The following is a 25453-nucleotide window of genomic DNA, read 5'->3' as shown; positions in this document are numbered from 1 at the left end:
CATGGCAACAAGGCTTTCACCATTTTCTTTCTTTTTAAAGATTTTATTTATTTGACAGAGATCACAAGTAGGCAGAGAGGCAGGCAGAGAGAGAGAGGAAGGGAAGCAGGCTCCCCGCTGAGCGGAGAGCCCAATGCGGGGTTCCATGCAGGGCTCGATCCCAGGACCCTGAGATCATGACCTGAGCTGAAGGCAGAGGCTTTAACCCACTGAGCCACCCAGGCGCCCCAGCTTTCACCTTTTGATACGTGGCTCAAACATCTCTTTCTGAAGCCTGCCCTGACTTAGCTAGGCACTGGCACTTTTTTTCGAGGTGCCTTCACAGATCTATAAATACTCAGTTGTCACACTTTTGCAGATCTCCTCATATTGGTCTGCTGCTTCCACGGTACTTTGAGCTCCTGAAGAACAGGCACTCTGATCTATTTGTCAGCACAGGGCTGTAGACATAGTAGATGCTTAATGAATACGTGTTTTTTGTTGAATGAATTGAGTGAGTGAGCAAGTCAGTCATTCAGTCCTTATGGCTGGATGTGGTTGTAATGTTTCCTTTATGTAAGGTTGCAGGGGGTGAAGGAGAAACGTTACTTGGTATGCTTTGTTCACTGATTGCATCCTCTACCGACCTTTGCTGAGAATCAGCAGTGAACAAAACAAACAAAATCTTTGTATTTTTTAATCTCTCTCTTAATTAAAAAAAAAAGTGTATTTTTTATATTCCCTTCCTGTGTCCTACAGATCTTAGCTCTCTTGACTTCTTTTCCAGTTTAAACTTTGATTCTTAGTAGGTCTTTTGCATTTTAACTTCTCTCCCTGGTAGTATATTCAGAAAGACATTTTCATAATTTTTTTCTCTTTAAATTTTCTATCTTAGAATAAGAGATCATTTTAAAATGGATATATTGGAACATTACCTCTAAAGCCAAATTTTATATTGTTTTTGTTTTAAATACCATTTTTTATAAAACAAGTTATGATTATAAAGTGATCTGTATTTCTGGTTACTATTATATTTGAAGTTCTGTCCTACTTGCTAGCCTATTATTGTTTGATTACTGTTCTAGCCCCCTTAACTATAAATAGTGACTAATATTTAAAAAGTTTAAAACAGAATTAAATTCTTGGAATAAGTATTATAATTCTCTTTAAAATTCATCCTTTTCCTGTATATTCTTGATGAGAGCAAAAAAACTGAACTTTTAAATCACTGTTGCCAAAGAAAAAAGAAATATCATCCAGGTGTCTGAATCTAATCACAAGTGTATATTTGGGAATGTAAAACAGGAAAGAACTCATAAAAAATGTGTTCACCTCTGCCTTCCAGAAGTTTCTGATTTTTAAGTACCTTTTTGTTGTGGCATCAGCATTTGTTAATAAACCTGGGCCATTGGGTACCATCATTCATTCATTTAGTGTATATATTTTTGATTGCCTATTATGTTCGGGAAATATAGAGTAGAGGATTGAAGTTCCACTGAGGAATCCCACCTCTGCACACAATGCTTTGCAAATGGTGGACAGTCGATAAATATTTATTACATGAGGAAGTGATTGAAAAACTATAGAAAAATTGTGAAATCATACTTTCTTAAAATTTGTGCTCTTGCTAGCTAATATAAACTAAGAGGCATGTTTCTCCTTCTATGAGAGTAGCTCTCATGGATCATTAACTATTTGAAAAAGTTAGAAACTTCATGAAGGCAGAGACATACCTTGTTACTGTCAGACCCCTTACCATCCAGGAATTTGTAAGCCTTCTTTTATTGAATGTTTCCAATGTGCCAGTCATAGTTTGGAATGCTTTATAAAGATTCACACTTCTAAATCCTTCTGGAATGCTGAGAAGAGGATATGATGATTACCATTTTAAGGTAATCTGAAGCCCAAGAAGACTAGGTTATTTGGAAAGGTCATAGAGCTAGTAAATAAATCACAGAAGCAAGACTCAAGGCCAGATGGCTGGATATTAGAGCCCTACCTAGCCCTACATGACCACTGTGCTGCTTCCTGCTCTGTGTTGATTTAATAAATGAAAACAGTTTCAGCATAGGTTAACTTTAAAAACGGAATGCCAATATAGATCCTAAAACGAAAAACCAAAGGAAAAATGCTATTTTCCAATATTCTTGGTAAAGACTGCTGACTTGTCTCTACTCACTCAGCTCACGTGCGGTAGATGCACGCACTGATGCATGAGACAGGACATGAGGCAGAACAGTGCCACCGAAGAAGTCTCAGCTTGGAGTCCCATTTGAATACGGGCTCTGACATCTGTTTACTGCTTACATGATCCTGAGCAATGTCTTAACTTCTTCACCTCCCCATTTGTTTACCCATAAAATGGGAGTAAAAACAGCTGTCACAGAGGGCTGCGTCTTTTTAGAATTAAACAAGATAATGTATGAAAAGTACCTGACACAAAAGAGGGTGTTACCATCTCTCCTCCCTTTGACTCTCCCTCTCTTTCCCGTTCCCCTCCACTTTCCCAGCCATTCCCAGCCCTTAGCCACATGACCTTGTCTTCCAGGACTTAATATCTCTCCTGAAAGACTAGAGGGCTACTCATCTGATCTCCAGGATCCTTGGACTCTAATTTTGTGATTCAGTGATTTAGTTGTATTTTCATTGTTATCATAGCAGTGCAGTGTACTGAGGGGTGGTTTTGAAATGAGGCTTTATGGGTAACATGGTTGATTCAGTTGTTTTCTTTTCCTTTCTTTTTTCTTTTTTCCCCCCAAAACATCTCATCACGTAGAATTGGTTTGGATGTATTTAAGTTAAATCGGGTGAAAACGTGGTTTAATATGTAAATGGCTTCACAGCAACAATATATCTATTAACTGCATCTACTAGTAATGACCGGTTTCACAAAATCGATTTCTCCCTTCCTTTCCCCGTTTAGGTACTATGCAGGAAACCTAGAGGCTAAGTCAACAAATCGTAGAACTCTAGATTTAATTCACACAGCAACCAAGGGGCTCATGAGAGCTGTCGAAAGCGGTGGACTAGATTCAGTGATGGAATGGGAAGTGGATGAAGTGCTGAACTGGACAAATGCCCTGAACTTTGATGAGTAAATGCTTTCTGCTTTTCCTGGGGAGCAAAGGCAGGCCCCGTGTGTGTTTCTGATGTTCCCACCTCTGCTTCGAATCTTGGGCCCACAAACGTAGTCTTAAAAAAAAGAAAAAAAGAAAGGGTATTGTTTGTCTAGAAAAAAAGAAGATATGAGGGAAGAATATAAAAAAGATGATATAAAAGAAAAAAATTGGACTTGGGTATTTTTTTAATTGAAGTATAATTAACATACAATGTTATATGAGTTGTAGGTCTATAGATAGTGATTCAACAGTTCTGTGTATAGCTCAGTGTTCACCATAATAAATACAGTCACCATCTGTCACCACACAACTTTACTATGTGTATTACCGACTGTATTCCCAGTGCTGTACTTCTCATCACTGTGACTTGTATCTTTTAATCCCCTTTATCTGTTTTACCCATTCTGCCACCCATCTCCCTTTGATAAACATCTGTGCTCTATATTTAGAGTCTGGGTTTTTTTTGTTCATTTGTTTTTTAGAAACAAAATCTAGTTCTTAGATTCCAAACAAAGTGAAATTCTTTGGTATTTGTCTTTCTCTGTCTGACTTATTTCACCTAGCATTATACCCTCTATCTCCATCCATATTTCCACTAATGTCAAGAGTTCATTTTTTATAGCCAAGTAATATTCCACTGTGTGTGTGTGTGTGTGTGTGTCTACCACATCTTCTTTATCCATTCATCACTTGATAGACAACTTGAAGCAACTTGGGTTGCTTCCATATCATGGCTACTGTAAATAATGTTGCAATAAACATACATATCTTTTCAGATTAGTATATTTGTTTCTTTTGGTAAATACCCAGTAGTGGAATTACTGGATCATATGGTATTTAAGTTTTTAATTTTCTGTACTGTTTCCACAGTGGCTGTACCAGTTTTCATTCCCATCAATAGTGCAGGAGGGTTTCCTTTTCTCCATATCCTCACCAACACTTAACTATTTCTTCTCTTATTGATTTTAGTTATTCTGATAGGTATAAGGTGATATCTCATTATGGTTTTCATTTGCATTTCCCTGATGAGTGAAGTTGAGCATCTTTTCATGTGTCTGTTGCCCATCTGCATGTCTTCTTAAGAGAAATGTGCATTCATATCTCCCACCCATTTTTAACTGGGTGTGTGTGTGTGTGTGTGTGTGTGTGCGAGTTGAGTTGTATAAGTTCTTTATATATTTTGGATATTAACCCCTCATTGGATATTTTATCTGTAAATATCTCCCATTTAGTAGGTTGCCTTTTCATTTTGTTCATAGTTTACTTTGCTATGTAAAAGCTTTTTATTTGGTATAGTCCCAGTAATTTATTTTTGGTATTGTTTTCTTTGCCTGAGGAGACATAGCTAGAAAAATGTTGCCAAGACCACTATCAAGAAATTACTGCATACATTTTCTTTCTAGGATATTTCTAGTTTTAGGTCTCACATTTAGGTCTATAATCATTTTGAGTTTATTTTTGTGTGTGGTTTGAAGAAGTGGTTCAGTTTCATTCTTTTTGCATGTGGCTGTCAAGTTTTCCCAACTCCATTTATTGAAGAAAATATCTTTATTATATATTCTTGCCTCCTTTGTTCTAGATTAATTAGCCATATATGTATGGGTTTATTTCTGGCTCTGTACTCCATTCCATTGACCTATGTGTCTGTTTTCATGCCAGTGCCATACTGTTTTAATTACTATAACTTCGTAGTGTATTTTGAATTCTAGGATTATGATACCTCCAGCTTTTATTCTTCTTTCTTGAGATTGCTTTGGCTATTTGGGGTCTTTTGTGGTTCCATTCTAATTTTATGATTGTTTGTTCTAGTTCTGTGAAAAATGCTTTTGGTATTTCAATAGGGATTATGTTATATCTATAGATTGCTTTGGGTAGTGCGAACACTTTAACATTTAAAAACCAATGGGGCACCTGGGTGGCTCAGAGGGTTAACCCTCTGCCTTCAGCTCAGGTCATGGTCTCAGGGTCCTGGGATCGAACCCTGCATTGGGCTCTGTGCTCAGCAGGGAGCCTGCTTCTCCCTCTTTCCTGCCTGCTTCTCCCTTTTTCTCTGCCTGCTTCTCTGCCTACTTGTGATCTCTCTCTGTGTGAAATAAATAAGTAAATCTTTAAAAAAAATCTTATAAAAACCAATGTGCAAATGTGGTATATCTTTCCATTTGTGTTGTGTTCAATTTCTTTGATCAGTATCTTACAGTTGCCAGAGTATGGGTTTTTCACCTCATTTATTAGGTTTATACCCAGATATTTTACTCTTTTGGGTGCAATTGAACATGGGATTGTTTTCTTAATTTCTCTTTCTGCTACTTTGTCATCAGTGTGTAGAAATGTGATAGATCTCTGTATATTAATATTGGAATATTGCAATTCTCCTAAGTTCATTTATGAATTCTTTTTTATTATTAATTTCTTTTCAGCATTACAGAATTCATTGTTTATGCACCACACCCAGTGCTCCATGCCATATGTGCCCTCCATAATACCCACCACCTGGCTCCCCCTACCTCCCACCCCCACCCTCTTCAAGACCCTCAGGTTGTTTTTCAGAGTCCATAGTCTCTCATGGTTAACCTCCCCTTCCAGTTTCCCTCAACTCCCTTCTCCTCTCCATCTCCCCATGTCCTCCGTGTTATTCCTTATGCCCCACAAATAAGTGAAACCATATGATAATTGACTCTCTCTGCTTGACTTATTTCACTCAGTATAATCAGTATAATCTCTTCTGTCCCATCCATGTTGATACAAAAGTTGAGAATTCATCCTTTCTGATGGAGGCATAATACTCCATAGTGTATATGGACCACATCATCCTTATCCATTCGTCCACTGAAGGGCATCTTGGTTCTTTCCAGTTTGGTGACTGTGGCCATTGCTGCTATAAACATTGGGGTACAGATTGCCCTTCTTTTCACTACATCTGTACCTTTGGGGTAAATACCCAGTAGTGCAATTGCACTACTTAAGGAATCTCCACACTGTTCTTCAAAGTGGCTGTACCAACTTGCATTCCCACCAACAGTGTAAGAGGGTTCCCCTTTCTCCACATCCTCTCCAACACACGTTGTTTCCTGTCTTTCTGATTTTGGCCATTCTAACTGGTCTAAGGTGGTATTTCAATGTGGTTTTAATTTGAATCTCCCTGATGGCTAGTGATGATGAATATTTTTTTATGTGTCTGTTAGCCATTTGTATGTCTTCATTGGAGAAGTGTCTGTTCATGTCTTCTGCCCATTTTTTGACATGATTATCTGTTTTGTGTGTGTTGAGTTTGAGAAGTTCTTTATAGATCCTGGATATCAGCTTTTTGTCTGTACTGTCATTTGCAAATATCTTCTCCCATTCCATGGGTTGCCTCTTTGTTTTGTTGACTGTTTCTTTTGCTGTGCAGAAGCTTTTGATCTTGATGAAGTCCCAAAAGTTCATTTTTCCTTTTGTTTCCTTTGCCTTTGGAGACATATCTTGAAAGAAGTTGCTGTGGCTGATATCGAAGAGGTTACTGTCTATGTTCTCCTCTAGGATTCTGATTCTCATGTTGAGGTCTTTTATCCATTTCGAGCTTATCTTTGTGTATGGTGTAAGAGAATGGTCGAGTTTCATTCTTCTACCTATACCTGTCCAATTTCCCAGCACCATTTATTGAAGAGACTGTCTTTTTGCCACTGTATATTTTTTCCTGCTTTGTTGAAGATTATTTGACCATAGAGTTGAAGGTCCATATCTGGGTTCTCTACTCTGTTCCACTGGTCTATGTGTCTTTTTTTATGCCAATACCATTCTGTCTTGGTGATCACAGCTTTGTAGTAAAGCTTGAAATCAGCTAATATGGTGCCATCAGTTTTGTTTTTCTTTTTCAACATTTCCTTAGCAATTCGGGGTCTCTTCTGATTCCATACAAATTTTAGGATTATTTGCGCCAGCTCTTTGAAAAATACCAGTGGAATTTTGATCGGAGTGGCATTAAAAGTATAGATTGCTCTAGGCAGTATAGACATTTTAACAATGTTTATTCTACCGATTCAAGAGCATGGAATGGTCTTCCATCTTTTTGTGTCGTCTTCAATTTCATTCATGAGTGTTCTGTAGTTCCTCGAGTACAGATTCTTTTTTTCCCCTTTTTTCTAGGCTCCTGAGTATGGAGCCCAACATGAAGCTCAAGCTCATGACCCCTGAGATCATGAGTCAGATGCTGAGGGGCCCCCGGGTGGCCCAGTTGGTTAAACGTTTGCATTCAGTTCAGGTCATGATCCTGGGGTCCTGAGATTGAGCCCTATGTCTGGCTCCCTGCAGGGAGCTAATTTTTCCCTAGTTGTTTTTGTAGTTCTTTTCTGTTCTTTTTCTCTTGCTTTCTCCCTTTGTGGTTTGTTTTCTTTAGTGGTATTCATCTGTTCTAACTTTTTCTGTGGAATCCTGGACAACAAGTTTTCAAAGGAATCCAGCATGATTATTTGGAATATTTCAGTAACATAACTGAACTCAGGCTACTGATTATCTCAGGGAAGACCAAACTTGCAAACACCTTCCCCTACTAATGGCAGAAGTTAGGTATAAGCACCATTTTCTGTCCCTTTCCCTGCACGCGTGCTCGTGCTCATGCTCCTGTGTGTGCTTGCTTGCACAGGATAAATCTTAGATAAATCTTAAAAAAAAAAAAAAAAAAAAGTCAGATGCCTAACTGATTAAGCCACCCAGGCACCTCACTTACAAGTTCTGATAGCTTTTCAGGGGAGTCTTTCAGGTTTTCTATATGTAGTATCATGTCAAATGCAAATAATGACAGTTTTACTTTTTCCTTACCAATTTAGATGCTTTTTATTTCTTGTCCGATAGCTGTGGCTAGGACTTCCAGTACTGTGTTGAATAAAAGTGGTGAGAGTGAACATTATTACTTTGTTCCTGATTTTATAAGAAAAGCTCAGTTTTCACCATTGTTAGCTATGTGTTTTTCATATATAGGCTTTATTATATTGAGGTGTGTTCCCTCTAAACCTACTTTGTTTAGAGTTTTTATCATGAACAACATTGTATTTTGTCAAATGCATTTTTACCATCTATTGAGAGGATCATATGGTTTTCCTCCTTCTTAGTGTTAGCATGATGTATCACATTGATTGTTTTGCAAATATTGAGTCACCCTTGCATCCCTGGACTAAATTCCACTCGATTGTGGTGAATGATCCTCTTAATATTATTGCCTTCAGTGTGTTAATATTTTGTTGAGGATTTTTGCACCTGTGTCATCAGATAAATTGGCACACAGTTTTGTTTTGTTTTGTTTTTCTGTGGTGTCTGACTGGTTTTGGCATCAGTGTAATGCTGACCTAATGGAATGAATTTGGAAGCTTTCCCTTCTCTTCTGTTTTTTGGAACAGTTTGAGAAGAATCAGTATTAAATCTTCTTTCTTTACTTTTTAAATGTTTTAATTTAAATTCAATTTAATTAACACACACTGCATTGTTAGTTTCAGAGGTACAGTTTAGTGATTCAGCAGTTGCATATAACACCCAGTACTCATTACTTCAAGTGACCTCCTTAATTAATACCCCATCCCCCAGGGTGCCTGGGTGGCTCAGTGGGTTAAAGCCTCTGCCTTTGGCTCAGGTCATGATCCCAGGTTCCTGGGATCGAGCCCCGCATAGGGCTGTCTGCTCCGTGGAGAGCCTGTTTCCTCCTCTCTCTCTCTCTGCCTGCCTCTCTGCCTCCTTGTGATCTCTGTCTGTCAAATAAATAAATAAAATCTTAAAAAAAAAAAAAAAACTCATCCCCCCACCCACCTCGCCTCCAGCAACCCTCAGTTCATTCCAGTTTGTTCCAGTCCTCAGTTTGTTAAGAGTCTCTTATGGTTTGTGTCCCTCTCTGTTTTCATCTTATTTTATTTTTCTTTCCCTTCCCCTGTGTTCATCTGTTTTCTTAAATTCCACATATGAGTAAAATCATATGGTATTTGTCTTTCTCTGACTGACTTTGCTTAGAATAATACCTTCTAGTTCTATCCATGTCATTGCAAATGGCAATTTTTGTTCTTTTCCATAGCTGAGTAATATTCCTGTGTTTGTGTGTGTGGACACACACACACTATATTTTTGTTATCCATTCATATGTCAATGGTCATCTGGGCTCTTTCCGTATTTTGGCTACTATGGACTTTGCTGCTATAAACATTGGGGTTCATGTGTCCCTTCAAATCACTATGGTTGTATCCTTTGGATAAATACCTAGTAGTGCAATAGTGCAATTGCTAGGTCACAGGGTAGCTCTATTTGTAACTTTTTGAGAAACCTCCATGTTGTTTTACAGAGTGACTATACCAGTTTACTTTATCACCAAGAGTATAAGAGGGTTCCTTCCTCTTTCTCTACATCCTTGCCAACATCTGTCGTTTCCTGAGTTGTTAGCCATTTTGACTGGTGTGCGATGGTATCTCATTGTAGTTTTTATTTTTGTAGTTCCTTGAGGAGGAGTGATGTGGAGCATTTCTTCATGTGTCTCCTGGCCATTTGGATGTCTTCTTTGGAGAAATGTCTGTTCATGTCATCTGCCCATTTCTTGACTGGACTTTTGTTTTTTTGGGGTGTGGAGTTTGATAAACTCTTTATAGATCTTGGATACTAGCCCTTTATCTGTTCCGCCATTTGCAAATATCTTCCATAGGTTGCCTTTTAGTTTTGTTGACTGTTAACCTTTGCCGTGCAAAGCTTTTTATCTTGAAGTTCCAATAGCATTTTTGCTTTTGCTTCTCTTATCTTTGGAGACATGTCTAGCAAGAAGTTGCTGTGGCCGAGGTCAAAGAGGTTGCTGTCTGTGTTCTCCTCTACACTTTTAATGGATTCCTGTCTCACATTTAGGTGTTTCATCCATTTTGAGCTATTTTGGTATGGTATAAGAAAGTGGTCCAGTTTCACCCTTCTGCATGTGGCTGTCCACTTTTCCCAATACCATTTGTTAAAGAGAATGTCTTTTCTTCACTGGATGTTCTTTCCTGCCTTTTTGAAGATTAGTTGACCATAGAGTTGAGGGTCGATTTTTGGGTTCTCTGTTCTGTTTCAGTGATCGATGTTCTGTTTTTGTTGCCTCACTATATTATCATGATGATGAGAGCTTTGTATACAGCTTGACATCTGGAATTGGTATGCCCCAGTTTTGGTTTTCTTTTTCAACATTCCTTTGACTATTCAGGGTCTTCTCTGGTTCCATACAAATTTTAGAATTGTTTGTCCAGCTCTATGAAAAATGTTGATGGTATTTTAATATTTTAATTCAATTGCATTGAACGTGTTGATTGCTTTGGGTAACATAGACATTTTAGCAATATTTGTTCTTCCAATACATGAGCATGGAATGTTTTTCCATTTCTTTGTGTCTTCCTCAATTTCTCTCACAGGTGTACTATAGTTTTCAGAGTACAGATCCTTTACTTCTTTGGTTATGTTTATTTCTAGATATCTTGTAGTTTAAATGTTTGGTAGAATTCATTTGTGAAGCCATCCGATCATGGATTTTTTTTTTAAAGATTTTATTTATTTATTTGAGAGAAATCACAAGTAGGCAGAGAAGCAGGCAGAGAGAGAGGAGGGTAAGCAGGCTCCCTGCTGAGCAGAGAGCCTGCTGTGGGCTAATCCCAGGACCCTGGGATCATGACCCAAGCCAAAGGCAGAGGCTTTAACCCACTGAGCCACCCAGGTGCCCCTGATCCTGGATTTTTGTTGGGGTTTTTTTGAATACTGATTCAGTTTCATTAAGAGTGATTGACCTGTTCAATTTTTGTATTTCTTTGTCAGTTTTAGCAGCTCATGTGTTTCTAGGAATTTATTCATTTCTTCAGCCAATAAGCATTTGCCTTTGGCTCAGGTCCTGATCCCAGGGTCCTGGGATGGAGCCCAGGTGTCCAATTTGTTGGTATATAATCTTTTGTATTTCTTTGGTGTCAGTTGTAATTTCTCCAATTTTGTTTCTAATTTCATTCTTTTTTTTTTTTTTTTTTTTTTTGATGAGACTGGCTAAAGATTTATCAATTTTATTGATTTTTTTTCAAAAAGCCACCTCTTGCTTTTATGGAGCCTTTCTATTGTTCTTTTAGTCTCTATGTAATTTATTTCCTCTCTTATCCTTATTTTTTCCCTTCTACTAGCTTCAGACTAATTTTTTTTTTTTTTTAAGTTCCTTATGTGTAAGTTTGGGTTATTTAAGATTTTTCTTGTTTCTTGAGTTTGGTACGTATCATTACAAACTTTCCCTCTTAGAACTGCTTTTGCATCGCATTGATTCTGGACTGTTGTGGAATCATTTTTATTTATCTCTATTTTTTTTTAAAGATTTTATTTATTTATTTGATAGAAAGAGAGATAGTGAGAGAAGGAACACAAGCAGGGTGAGTGTGAGAGGGAGAAACAGGCCTCCTGCTGAGCAGGGAGGCTGATGTGGGCTCCATCCCAGGACCCTGGGATCAGGACCTGAGCCAAAGGCAAATGCTTATTGGCTGAACCACCCACACCCCATCTCCATATTTTTTTATTTCTTCTTTGATTTCTTTGTGGACCCATTGGTTATTAAGTAGCGTATTGTTTAGCCTCCATGTGTTTGTGAATTTTTTTGTTGTTGTTTTGGTGGGGGTTTTGGTAATTGATTTCTAGTTGCATACTGATGTGGTCAGAAAAGATGCTTGATATGATTTCAGTCTTAAATTTATTGAGATTTATGTTCTGGCCTGTTTTTTTGGCCTAAAGGTGATCTGTCTTAGAGAATATTCCATCTACACTCAAATATGTATTCTGCTGTGTTTGGATGGAATTTTCTGTATAAATCTGTTAGATTCATCTGATCTAATATGTTGTTCAAAGCCACTGTTTTCTTATTGATTTTCTATCTGGGTAATCTGTCCATTGACACAGATGCAGAGTTAAAATCCCCTAGTATAATTGTATAAGTGTCTGTTTCTCCCTTAATATCTGTTAACATTTGCCAGATGCTTCTTTGTTGTGTGCAGAGATATTTGCAATTGTTTTATCCTCCTGAAGGATTGATCCCTTCATCATTATGTAATGCCATTCTTTGTCTCTGGCTACTGTCTTTGTTTTAAAGCCTGTTTTGTCTGATATAAATACTGCTACTCTGGCTTTTTCTCGACTTCCATTTGCATTACTCCATGCCTTCACCAGCAGGCTGTATGTGTCTTTATTTTGAAGTGATCTCTTTTAAACAGAATATAGATGGTTCTTGTTTTTTTATCCATTCTGTCACCCTCTATCTTTTGATTGGAGTATTAGCTGATTTACATTTGAAGTAATTATTGATAGCTGTGCATTTATTGCCATTTTGCTAATTTTTTCCTGGTTGTTTTTGTAGTTCTTTTCTGTTCTTTTTCTCTTGCTTTCTCCCTTTGTGGTTTGTTTTCTTTAGTGGTATTCATCTGTTCTTTTTCTGTGGAATCCTGGACAACAAGTTTTCAAAGGAATCCGGCATGATTATTTGGAATAATTCAGTAACATTACCGAACTCAGGCTACTGATTATCTCAGGGAAGACCAAACTTGCAAACACCTTCCCCTACTAATGGCAGGAGTTAGGTATAAACACCATTTTCACAGTGTTTTTATGGTCTCCACTTTGTACTCTCTGTTAGACCTTCATAGTCATCTAGATATTTGTAGTTGTCTTGATAACACATTGTTTGTTAAGAAGTTCAGCGTCTGACATTTTTCCCTTCAATAAAATTGACAGTGGAAATCAGTGGACACATTTCAATAGTCAGACCATTAGAATGACATAAATGTTTTGAATATTGATGTTCAGTGATACAAATCAATTTCTTCCCAGAAACGTTGTGTGCTAGCCCCTTGTGTGACAGATGGACACTCCACTGGAGACCATCATGGACATCTTCTGGTTGCAGCAGTATCATCTGAGAACAATATTGTTACTGTGTTGAAGAATAAATAGAGTCAACTTAATTCTAGGACTCAAGGTTACTGAGGAGTACTGTTGCCCTTCTGCAGTATCCAGAGATACGTCGCTATAGGCACTTAGAATGTAAAACAGTCCTTGTGTTGTCATGATTAAATCACCCACATGATGGCTACTCTGCCTGCTTGCCGGCATTTATCCTGGTGGGTTTCAGGGTTATATTCTCTATCAAGATGGTTGTTCCTCTTCCGGAGTCTTCATATTTTTCAAACTGCAAGTGAATTTTGACATAACTTGTTCAGTGGTCAGATGCTGGGTTATCTTAGTCTTCTGATATTCTGGGCATCCTGTTGGTGAGAGCTCTTTGCCTTTGTGTATTATGGGTAGTTTTATATCTGAAGCTGCTCCTTTGATATCTAAGACATGGTTTTTGGCTTCTCTGGTCAGGGAGTTTTCCTGGGCCATTAAGGTGTTAAATTTATACTTTTGAGGGGTTCACTATAGATTCCACATACACTTTATTCTGTAAAAATTTCCAAAAGTATCTCAGTGAGAAAGACCGATCAGCATGGTAATACTCTCATTAGATTATTGATTCTGTTTGTAAAACTTTGATTTTTTTCTTGGTTACAGCTGGTATGTACATGACGAGAGAAAAATCTTATGCAACTAAATACACGTCCTAATCTCAGGTAGAGCAGGGTTAGTGATCATCCTTAAATACAGTATATGTTCGTGCCCCAGACTGTCAGGTCTTAGCAAACAATTGTTTGGAGGCTCTTTATCTTGGTTTCTTGAAAGTGGAATGAGAACTTTCTGGTATATAAATCCAAGGAAGCAGGATAATGGACATCCAACACATCATAGTTCTCCTCTGAGGAGAGTGACCACTGAAGACAGAATTCACCTAAATTTAAAATGAAGCCAGATTGAATTGTCTGCTAAAAGATCCTGGAGGGGTTACACTGCCTGCTGTTTTCCTGCATCTTTTCATGTGGCAGTGACTCAGCGGCATCCTGGTGAAGATCGTACAACAAAGTTCTTGGAGCAGCAATAGGTAGTGGTGACAAGAAGGAGCCAATTTAGACACAATGCTTTGTTACAATTAACTACTGTTGGATAGTATATACTTTCCTATAACAAAACAGACAAACACATAGTCAACAAAAGTATAAAAACAATTCAAAAGGAATACATAAATTCTTGAAAAAATCACAGCGTTTTTCTGAATTACATAATTCAGAATTCTCATTTTTTTCTCTGCCAGGTCCCTTGTCAGCAACTGTTGGAACCTCCTCAGTACTTGATTTTTTGGGTGCAACCAACTCCTTACCTGATTTCAGAGGCTTAGGAAAAGGAATGAAATAGGATAAGTCACAGGACACCTGCCTCTTTAAAGCTCTACCTCATCTCTGTAGCTCATTATGCCTTATCCTTCCCTATCTACTTCTTCTTGGGCTGCCTTTGTCTCCCTAATTCAGTCTCTCTGTTTAGGGAAGAGAGGTGGCAGCCCAAAAATTGTGCTTGACTTTAACGTAATTTCATATATTCACCAGACATGGCAAAGATAGCACCCTTACTCTAATAAGATCATAAAGCACACACTTTAGATTTCCGCTGACATGACAGAGACCGTAAGTCTGACAATCCAGAACCAAGGAGAAAGTTTTTTGTTGTTGTTCTTTTCCCCTGACTTTTTTCCTCCCAGAGAATTTTCTTTTGGTACTTTTCTCAGTTAACTGAAATCTTAATATGAGACAGGACGTTGCAGGAGTGGAACAGGATAGAATGAGAAGATTGTGCTGGAGGGAGATCAGAGGGCATGGCTATGGTGGAGGGTAGATGCACCATTTTTATTCTTCCTCCAACACCTTGTTTTAGGGGTTGTCTTACATACAAGGGGGGTAGATAGAGATGAAACAGTCATGAGAATTAAACATTTGAACCTGTGCATTTGTCACTATCAATCCAATATTTCATAGAGAAAGTGAAATTTTAGAAGTAATATAACAAGTACTAAGAGATCAATTTATTACTAATACACCAATTTAATTTAATGAATGCCCATATAATGTGCTTAGGTATATTGCCAACTGGAAGGAAATTGCTACAAGCAACTCTTCAGATAACTTCAAAAGTAGGTGATTTTTAGCAATACTTTTATGGGGAATTCTTGTGAACAGAATGACACATTCCACACACACACACACACACACACACACACATTTCTAAGCACCTACATCTCAGCACCTTGCACAGTATATAGATGGAGATGAATTTGCTAGGTCCTTTTTACCTTTACATGTAAGCTTATTATTTGGGAATAGAAGAAAATTTTCATTTTATTTATGTTGGATAAAATGGTTCAAAAAAACAAATCCTCCTTTTGAAAAGTTGCTGCTCTTGTGGTAATTATTTTTAATGAGCAGACTTCACTTGGCAAAGCAAATACCTCAAAATGTTAGAAATAGGGGTGCCTGCCTGGCTCAGTTGTTAGAGTGTGTGACTCTTGATCTCGAGGTCAAGAGTTCAAGCCCCACGTTGGGCATGGAGCCTACTTAAAAAAAATTTTTTTTTAACATTAGAAATATTTTTTAAGTTCTGTGCCACTTGTCCTGCCAGTGGTCCACAGTGCTGAGAAGCTGAAAGTGATAGCCTATTGAGGAAGCATATTCTCATGTCCTAGAAATATCAGGAATTCTAACATAGCTCAAGCCTAATTGTGGGTATTGTATAATCTGAGTGTATGGGTTCTGTCCTGTGATTATCAGCGAGAGGCAGTAGGTTACATTTGTGGAATGGTGATTCAGACTGCCTGGTTCTGATTTTTGGTTCTGCCATTTGATGTCTGTGTGGTACTGGGGAAGTTACTGACTCAAGTTTCCTCATCTGTAAAATGAGAAAAGCAGCAGTACCTACCTCATCGGTTGTTGTGACGTAATGAGAGATAACACGTGTGAAGAGTTAGAATAGTGCCTGGCACACGTACGTGCTCTGTAAATGTTAGTTTGTCATTCATCTTAACCTACATATTCCCAACTCACGGCCACCAACCAACGGCCTCCAAACTGACAATCACCCGGGGCGCGGCCCCCACACACAATAGTGATCTTTTACAGATTTAAGTCAGTACAGTTAACTCGTTTATTTAGCCAACTCTTCTTTAGCAGTGACTATGTGGAAGTGCTGTCTTAAAGTGCTTTATAAAATTAACTCATTTAATTTTCATAACAGCTCAACGAGACAAGGTTCATTTTACAGATAAGCAAGGTACGAAGTTACTTGCTCAGGGCACACAGTCAGTTCCTGTGAGGGTGAGGATTGGAACAGAGGCAGGCTGGCTTTAGAAACCTCACTCCTAACGATGAGCACCTCTGCTGTTAAATACTTTCCCACTGTGCTTGGAATGCAGTCATTACTTTGTCATGGCCTTCTGGCCCTGGCTCGCCTTCCTCCCTGCTCATGTCCCGCTCTGCCCCTCCCCCACACCCTGCAGCACCAGCTTTTTGCCTGGTCCTCAGAAATGCTCTGTGGTTTCCACTTGAGGGGTTTAATCAGTCCATGGCCTTCTAGAGAACAGTGTTTGGTAACTACCTTCACTTGACAGCAGGGATTTGTTTGATATGAATCCCCAACCTGTAGCACCTGGAGGTTCTCAGTGGTGGATCAAAGAATATCGAGGAATGACAAATAAGAAATTCAAGCAGAGAATATAAATACTGAGTTAACAGAGTTTACGGTGAAAAGAAGGAAAGTTATAACATGGCAATTGGAAGGAGCATAAAATCAAGTGAAAATTATTTTAAGTAGGGGGGACTTGCCCTGTCAGTGTGGTCAGTGGAAGGTGACACACTGAAGCAGTTGGCATGGAAGAAGAGGGGAGACTGTGTGCCCTTTCTCCAAGAAGCACAAGGAAATCAAATCCAGAGACAATAAGAAACTTCTAGCTCTAGGGACAGAACAGGCTTCTCTTCATTTATCAGCTACTAGTTAATTGTGGAACACAAGCCAATGCCCAACTAACTGTTGTGTTCTTTACATGCACCCTCACACTTAATTCTCGTAGAAATTTTGAGCTACGTATGTGCTATTGCTATTCCCATTTTACAGATGAGGTTAAGTAACCTGCCCCAAATTATACCGCTACTTAGTAGTAGATCGAACCTCACACCCAGACCCTGCAGAGTCTGTTATAGAGATGGACAATGATGTTGTTGGAAGTAGACGAACTGGGAAATTTGAGACATTTCTGGCTAAGTCAGATACAGAGGTATCTGCTCTAAGAGTGGTGAGAAACACTGTGAAAGAGACCTGGTCTGGGAGATAGAGACATATTGAATGAGTCTACACCTTGTCATCTCTGACATCCTTCTAAACGTTTGTCATTTCTCTTTAGGTTACACAATTGAGCAACCATGGAAAAAAAGATTTGACTATGCAGATATATCAGAGGAGAAAATGGGAACACCAGAAGATAATTTAGATGGAAAGATTTATAAAAAGTCAAATTCTACTAGACTAACACCTGATTCTACTTATGGAATATAAAAATGAAGTACTCTGCTTTTCTGAGCTATAGTCCTTCAAGCCCGGATTCTATTGGTTATAGTCAAGAGAGAGTTTATTCTGTCCGGGATGACTTGCATTTTTTTGGCACAGAATCTATATAGCTCAATTAAGTAAGGAAGCCTAAAGAGAAGTAGGACATCAGACTGAATCCAATGGTCATGAAAAATGTAGAAATTACTCCTTGTATTCTAACAATCCCATTTAAATAAATACTTTTAGGTGCAAAAAAATCTTCAGATTGATTTTCCTCTTTACCTCAAGCATTCTTTATTTGTGCATTCATGTCAGGCAGAGCTCTTTTCCCACTTAAAAAAAGGGAATGGGACAATGTGATAAGGTCTCCTATTGTCAGGAAAGCCAAAGCCCTACCAGAAACCCCAGCCCTTTTCACCTAAGGCATCCTTGACATGAAACTGGGTCACAGGGGCACCCTTAGCTAAAGAAGCTAGAAAGCAAAATCTGTCTTTCAGCTTCCACAGGAGAGGAGTAAAGGAGTGGAGGTACCTGCTGGGTCTCCCACATCCTCCAAGTCTAAATTACTCTGTGTTCCCAGAAGCAACCTTTCCTACTACTCATCATCCCACTTTCCACACTGTATCTTTACAAATCTGTCTATAATCCAACTGACAGAGGCTTGGATCCTTGAGTACTGAAACAAAAACAAAAACCAGCATTCAGAGGATCTACTCTATATTTAAGAAAAAAATCAGATTTATTGTGATCTAATTTTTTGAGGTAGAATTTCCCATATTGAGTGTTCCGCTGGAGTTTAGACAAATGTATACATTCATGTAAATATAACATTCAAGACATAAAGCATTTCCATCACCCCCAAATTGTGCATCCCTGCAGTCAGTCCACTCACCTCCCCCTAAGCCCCTGGAAACCACTGATCTCCTTTGAATCCGTACAGTTCTTCCTTTGCTAGAACATCATATAAACGAATGATTCCATCGGTAGTCTTTTTTTGGTTCGCTTCTTTCATTTAGCATAATGCTTTTGAGATTCATCCTTCTTGTCACTTATATCCATAGTTCATTCCTTTTTTAGTGACTAATATTCCGTTATATGGCTATCCCACAGTTTGGGATTCACCAATTGATGGACATTTGGTTGTTTCCGGTTTGGGATCATTATGAATGAAGCTGCGTTGAACATTCATGTGTGAGTCTTTGTGGGTACATATATTTTCATTTCCCTTGGGAAATACCTGGAAGGGTGATAGCTAAGGCTAACTATAATTTATTAAGAACCTGTTTTTTTTCTTTTTTAATATTTATATAAAATAAAATGTAAAATATAAATGTATTTTAAAATTAGAAATGTATAACTGACATATAATTGACATACAGTGTTATATTGGTTTCAGGAACACAAGATACTCATTTGACAGTTCTATGCCCAATGCTCACTATGATAACTATAGTCACCATACAATATTATTTTATGAGATCATTAACTATATTTCCTATGCTGTACTTTCCATCTCCTTGAGTTATTTAATAACTGGAAGTCTGTACCCCTTAATCCCCTTCATGTATTTTTTGTTTGTTTGTTTAAAAGATTTTATTTATTTATTTGACAGAGATCACAAGTAGGCAGAGAGGCAGGCAGAGAGGGAGAGAGGAGGAAGCAGGCTCCCCAAGGAGCAGAGAGCCCGACATGGGGCTTGATCACAGGACCCTGGGATTATGACCTGAGTCAAAGGCAGAGATTTTAACCCATTGAGCCACCCAGGCATTCCCCGCCTCATGTATTTTAACCAACCCCCCATTCACCTGTCCTTGGGCCACCACCCGTTTGTTCTCTGTATTTAAACTTTTGTTTTTTTGTTTGCTTTACAGTTTTTAGATACCTCATATAAATGAAATCATATAGTTTTTGTCTTTGATTTATTGCACTTAGCATAATTCTCTCAACATCCTTCTATGTTGACACAAAAGTTAGTCTTTTTTTTTTTAATATATTTTTTTAAAAATCTATTTATTTGACAGACAGAGATTGCAAGTAGGCAGAGAGGCAAGCAGAGAGAGAGGAAGGGAAGCAGGCTCCCTGCTGAGCAGAGAGACCAATGTGGGACTTGATTCCAGGACTCTGGGATCATGACCTGAACTGAAGGCAGAGGCTTTAACCCACTGAGCCACCCAGGCGCCCCAAAAGTCAGTCTTTTTTATGCCCAAGTAATATTAGTATGTGTCTGTTTATCACATTTTGTTATTATAGATAATGCTGCTATAAACACAGGGGTTTAGGCACCTGCTGGCTCAGTCAGGTAAGCAGCTGCCTTCAGCTCAGGTCATTATCTCAGGGTCCTGAGGTCAAGCCCTACATCAGGCTCCCTGCTCAGTGGGGGTTCTGCTTCTTCCCCTGCCTCTGTTGCTCCCCCTGCTTGTGCTCTCGCATTTGCATGTTCTCTCCCTCAAATAAAATAAAATCTTTTAAAAAATAGAGGTGCATATAACTTTTAAAATTAATGTTCTTGTTTTGAGTAAATAGTAGTACAATTACTGGATCATATGATGATTCTATTTTTAATTATTTGAGAAACTGTCATACTGTTTCCTACAGTGTCTGTACCAGTTGAAACTCTCACTAAGAATGCACAAGAGTTCCCTTTTCTGCACATCCTTGTCAACACATTATTTCTTACCTTTTTGATCCTAGCCATTCTGATATGTGTAAGGTGGTATCTCATGGTTTTGATTGACATTTCCCTGATGATTAGTAATGTTGAACATCATTTTATATGTTTGTTAGCCATCTGTATGTCTTTGGAAAAATGTCTTTCAGGTCTTGTGTCCATTTAAAAATCAGATTATTTGGGGTTTTTTGGTGTTGGGTTGTATAAGTTCTTCATATATTTTGGGTATTAATCCTTTATCATATCATTTGTAAATACATTCTTCCATCCAGTAGATTTGCCTTTTTGTTCTGTTGATGGTTTCCATTGCTTTGCTTTTTATTTTGCTGTAATCCTAGTAGTTAATTCTTGATTTTGTTTCCTTTGGCTGAGAAGACCTATCCATAAATACATTGCTAACGCTGATGTCTAAGAGATTACTACCTATGTTTTCTTCTAGGAATATTATAGTTTCAGGTCTCACATAAAGGTCTATAATCCATTTGAGCTTATTTTTGTGTATGGTGTAGAAACACAGTCGTATCATTCTTTTGCATATAGACGTCCAGTTTCTCCAGCACCATTTATTGCAATAAATGTCTTTTCCCTGTTGTATATTCTTATTCCTTTGTCATTTAATTGTCCGTATAGCCATGGGTTTATTTCTGGGCTGTCTGTCCTGTTCCATTGACCTATGTGTTTGTTTTTGTGCCATTTCCGTGCTGTTCTGTTTCTGCACCTTTGTAGTATATTTTGGAGTCTGGGATTGTTACACGTCCAGCTTAGTTCTTTTTCAGGATTACTTTGGCTATTCAGGGTCTTTCGGGTTCCATACAAATTTTAGGATTACATGTTCTAGTTTTGTGGGAAAATGCTGTTGGTATTTTGATAGAGATTGCATTAAATCTGCTGATTGCTCTGGGTAGTCTGGTTCTTTGTTATTAGTGCATAGAAACACAACACATTTCTGTATGTTAATTTTATATCCTGTAAGTTTACTGAATTCATTTATGAGTTATTCTAATAGCTTTTTGGTGGAGTCTTTCAGGTTTTCTATATGTAGTATCATGTCCTCTACAAATAGTGATAGTTTTTCTTCCTCACAGTTTTTTTTTTTTAAGATTTTATATATTTATTTGGCAGACAGAGATCACAAGTAGGCAGAGAGACAGGCAGAGAGAGAGAGAGGAGGAAGCAGGCTTCCTGCTGAGCAGAGAGCCTCATATAGGACCCTGAGACCATGACCTGAGCTGAAGGCAGAGGCTTAACCCACTGAGCCACCCAGGCGCCCCTTCCTTACAGTTTTGATGCCTTTTATTTCTTTTTCCTGTCTGGTTGCTACAGCTAGGACTTCCCAGTGCTATGTTGAAGGCAGGTGGTGAGAGTGGACATACTTGTCTTTTTCCTGAGCCTGGAAGAAAAGTTCCATTTTTCACCATCAAGTATGATGTTAGCTGTATATTCCCACTATACCTGTGTCATTGAGAGTTTTATCATGAAAGAGGTGGTATTTTGCCAAATGCTTTACCTGTATCTTTTGAGGGGATAATGTGGTTTTTGTCCTTTCTCTTGTTAATGTATCACATTGATGGCTTTGTGAATATTGAACTACCCTTGTATCCCTAGAACAAATCCTATTTGATTGTGATGAATGAATCTTTTGTTTTGTTGGATTCAGTTTACTAATGTTCAGATGAGGATTTCTGCTTACACATTCATCAGAAATACTGGCCTATAGTTTTCTTTTTTGAAGCATCTTTGTCTGGTTCTGGGATCAAGGTAATGCTGGCCTCCTAAAATGAACTTGGAAGTTTTCCTCTCTTTTTTTGGAGTAATTTGAGAAGAATAAATACTAACCCTTCTTTAATGTTTTGTAGAATTCATCTATGAAGTCATCTAATTTAAGACTTTTATTTGTTGGGAATTTTTTGTTTACTGATTCAGTTTAATTACTGGTAATGATTTGATCAGATTTTCTGTTTCTTTCTAATTTAGATCAGAACGTTGTGTTTCTAAGAATTTAATCATTTCTTTTAGATTGTCCTAGGTTGTCCAGTTTGTTGGTGTATAATTTTCCATGATGTTCTCTTGATGTGGTGTCAGTTATTATTTTTCCTCCTTCATTTTTCATTTTAGACTTCTCACTGAGATTTGATAATTTTGTTTATCTTTTCACAGAGCCAGCTCTTAATTTCATTGGTCCTTTCTATTCTTTTACTTATTTTTAAAAAGATTTAAAAAATTTATTTGAGAGAGAGAAAGAGTGTGTGTGTGTGTGCACATGTACATGCACGCACACGTGCATACAAGGATGGGGCAGTGAGGGAGGGCAAGAATCTCTAGCAGACTCCATGCTGAGTGTGGGGTCCAACACTGGGCTCGATCTCATGACCCTTGAGATCATGAGCAGAGCTGAAACCAAGAGTTGGATGCTTAACCAGCTCAGCCACCCAGGTGCCCCTCTCTTGTTCTTTTAATCTCTATTTTATTTATTTTCACTCTAATCTTCTTATTTTCCTTCTACTAGCTTTGGGCTTCGTTTATTCTTCTTTTCTTTAGTTCCTTTAGGTGTAAGGTTAGGTTGTTTGATAATTTTTCTTGTTTCTTGTGTTATGCCTGTATCATTATAAACTTCCCACTTAGGTGCACCTGGGTGGCTCAGTGGGTTAAGCCTCTGCCTTCAGCTTGGGTCATGATCTCAGGGTCTCAGGCTCTCTGCTCAGCAGGGAGCCTGCTTCCTCCTCTCTCTCTCTCTGCCTGCCTCCCCGCCTACTTGTGATCTCTGTCAAATAAATAATTAAAAAAAATAAACTTCCCACTTAGAACTGTTTTTGCTCTGTCTCAAAGGTTTTGGACCATTGTGATTTCATTTTCATTTGTGTCATTTTATTTCCTGTTGATTTCTTTGTTGACCCATTGGTTGTTTAGTAGCATGTTGTTTAGCCTCCATGTCTTTGTATTTTTTCCAATTTTTTTCTTGTAATTGATTTCTAGTTTCATTCCACTGTGGTCAGAAAAGATGCTTGATATGATTTCATATTCTCAAATTTATTGAGACTTGTTTTGTGGCCTAACGTGATCTTAGAGAACGTTTCATATGCACTTGAAAAGAATGTGTATTGTGCTGTGTTTGGATGGAATGTTCTGTACACGTCTGTTAGATCCATTTGGTCTAATGTGTTACTTAAAGCCACAGTTTCTTTGTTGATATTTCTGTCTAGATGATCTATTTCTTGATTTAATTGGGTTTTTAAGTACTCTAATATTACTGTCTCTTTTGGTCTACTATTTGCTTTATGTATTTAGGTGCTTCTGTGTTGGGTACATGGATATTTATAGTTATATAATCTTGTTGGATTGATCCCTTTATCATTATGTAATGCCCTTATTTTTTTTTTAAGATTTTATTTATTTATTTGACAGAGATCACAAGTAGGCAGAGAGACAGGCAGAGAGAGGAATAGAAGCAGCTCCCTGCTGAGCAGGGAGCCCGATGTGGGGCTTGATCCCAGGACTCTGGGATCTGAGCTGAGCAGAAGGCAGAGGCTTTAACCCACTGAGCCACCCAGGCGCCTTGTAATGCCCTCCTTTATCTCTTGTTAAAGTCTTTGTTTTAAAATTTATCTTCTCTAGTGTATTGTTAAGCCAGTTTTTGTTCCACTTCTATTTGCATAGAATAACTTTGTCCATGCCTTTCCTTTCAGTCTGTATGTATCTTGAGGTTTGAAGTGATGTCTTATAGGCAGTATGTAGATAGGTCTTCTTTTGGAGGGGAGGGCGCCTTGTTTTTTATCCATTCTGCCACCCTCTGTCTTTTGATTGGAGCATTTAGCTCATTTACATTTAAAGCAACCCCCCCCCCCAGACTGTTTATTTGACAGAGAGAGAGAGAGGGAATATAAGCAGGGGGAGAGTCAGAGGGAGAAGCAGATTCCCTGCTGAGCAGGGAGGCCAATTCGAGGCTCAGTCCCAGGCCCTTAGGATCATGACCTGAGCCAAAGGCAGATGCTTAGCTGACTGAGCCACCCAGTGCCCCTACATTTAAAGTAATTATTGATAGATACATACTTAGTGCATTTTGTTGATTGTTTTATGTTTTGTAGTTTTGTTTTTTATGTTTTGTAGTTTGTTTTTTGATTGTTTTATTTTTGTAGTTCTCTGTTTCTTATTCTTTTTCTTGCTTCCCATGTGGTTTGATGGTTCTATAGTATATGCTTTGATAACTCTATGTTTTGTGTATATATTATAGTTTTTTGATTTGTGGTTACCATTAATTTTTTTTTTTTTAGATTTTATTTATTTATTTGACTGAGAGACAGATTACAAGTATGCAGAGAGGCAGGCAGAGAGAGAGAGAGGAGGAAGCAGGCTCCCCGCTGAGCAGAGAGCCAGATGCGGGGCTCGATCCCAGGACCCTGGGATCATGATCTGAGCCAAAGGCAAGGTCTTTAAACCACTGAGCCACCCAGGCGCCCCACCATTAGTTTTGTATATAACATCCTATGTGCATAGCAGTCTATATTAAGTTGATGGTCACTTAAGTTCAAACACACTGTTAAAGTGCTCAATTTTTATTCCTTCCTCCATGTTTTATGTCTATGAAGCCATAGTTTACATGTTTTAATTTTCTATATCCCTTGATTAATTTTTGTAGACAGAATTGATTTTACTGATTGTGTTTCAGCCTCCATACTGGCTATATGAGTGATCAATCTATCATTACTGTATATTTGATTTTTACCTGTAACATTTTTTTAAAAATTTAATTTTATTTATTTATTTATTTATTTATTTATTTATTTTTGAGAGAGAGCACACCCATGCACATAAGCATGCACAAGTAAGAGGGAGAGAATCCCAAAGCACAAACCCCCTCTCCCGCTAAACATGGAAACCAACACATGACTTGAACAAAAACCAAGAGCTGGATATTCAACTGATTGAGCCACCCAGGCACCCTGAATCTGGTTTTGTTTTTGTTTTTAATTTATTTTTAATTTTCAGCATAACAGTATTCATTGTTTTTGTACCACACCCAGTGCTCCATGCAATCCGTGCCCTCTCTAATACCCACCACTTGGTTCCCCCAACCTCCCACCCCCCCACCACTTAAAACCCCTTAGATTGTTTTTCAGAGTCCATAGTCTCTCATGGTTCACCTCCCCTTCTAATTTCTCCCAACTCCCTTTTAACTCCCCATGTCCATGATGCTATTTGTTATGCTTCACAAATAAGTGAAACCATATGATAATTGACTCTCTCTGCTTAT

At 38.1% G+C, this 25453-nt stretch overlaps 1 protein-coding gene across 3 annotated transcripts in view; it reads left to right on the top strand.

The window, feature by feature from the left end:
- Positions 1-17810, top strand: part of CUNH11orf65 (chromosome unknown C11orf65 homolog) — a 65008-nt gene extending 47198 nt beyond the window's left edge. For all 3 annotated transcript variants that reach the window (XM_004764404.3, XM_004764403.3, XM_004764402.3), the window contains 3 exons: positions 2903-3073; positions 15077-15132; positions 17392-17810. In XM_004764404.3, coding sequence (XP_004764461.1) covers positions 2903-3073; positions 15077-15132; positions 17392-17543 — 379 coding nt within the window. In that variant the 3' untranslated portion in view covers positions 17544-17810. The remainder of the gene's footprint in view (positions 1-2902; positions 3074-15076; positions 15133-17391) is intronic.
- Positions 17811-25453: the final 7643 nt, after the last annotated feature.

This window comes from Mustela putorius, unplaced genomic scaffold, assembly GCF_011764305.1.
Source record: "Mustela putorius furo isolate JIRA1106 unplaced genomic scaffold, ASM1176430v1.1 tig00000198_pilon_pilon_pilon, whole genome shotgun sequence".
Classification (NCBI taxonomy): Eukaryota; Metazoa; Chordata; class Mammalia; order Carnivora; family Mustelidae; genus Mustela; species Mustela putorius.
The sequence above is the reverse complement of the archived record's forward strand: the minus strand, read 5'-3'. Positions and strand labels throughout refer to the sequence as shown.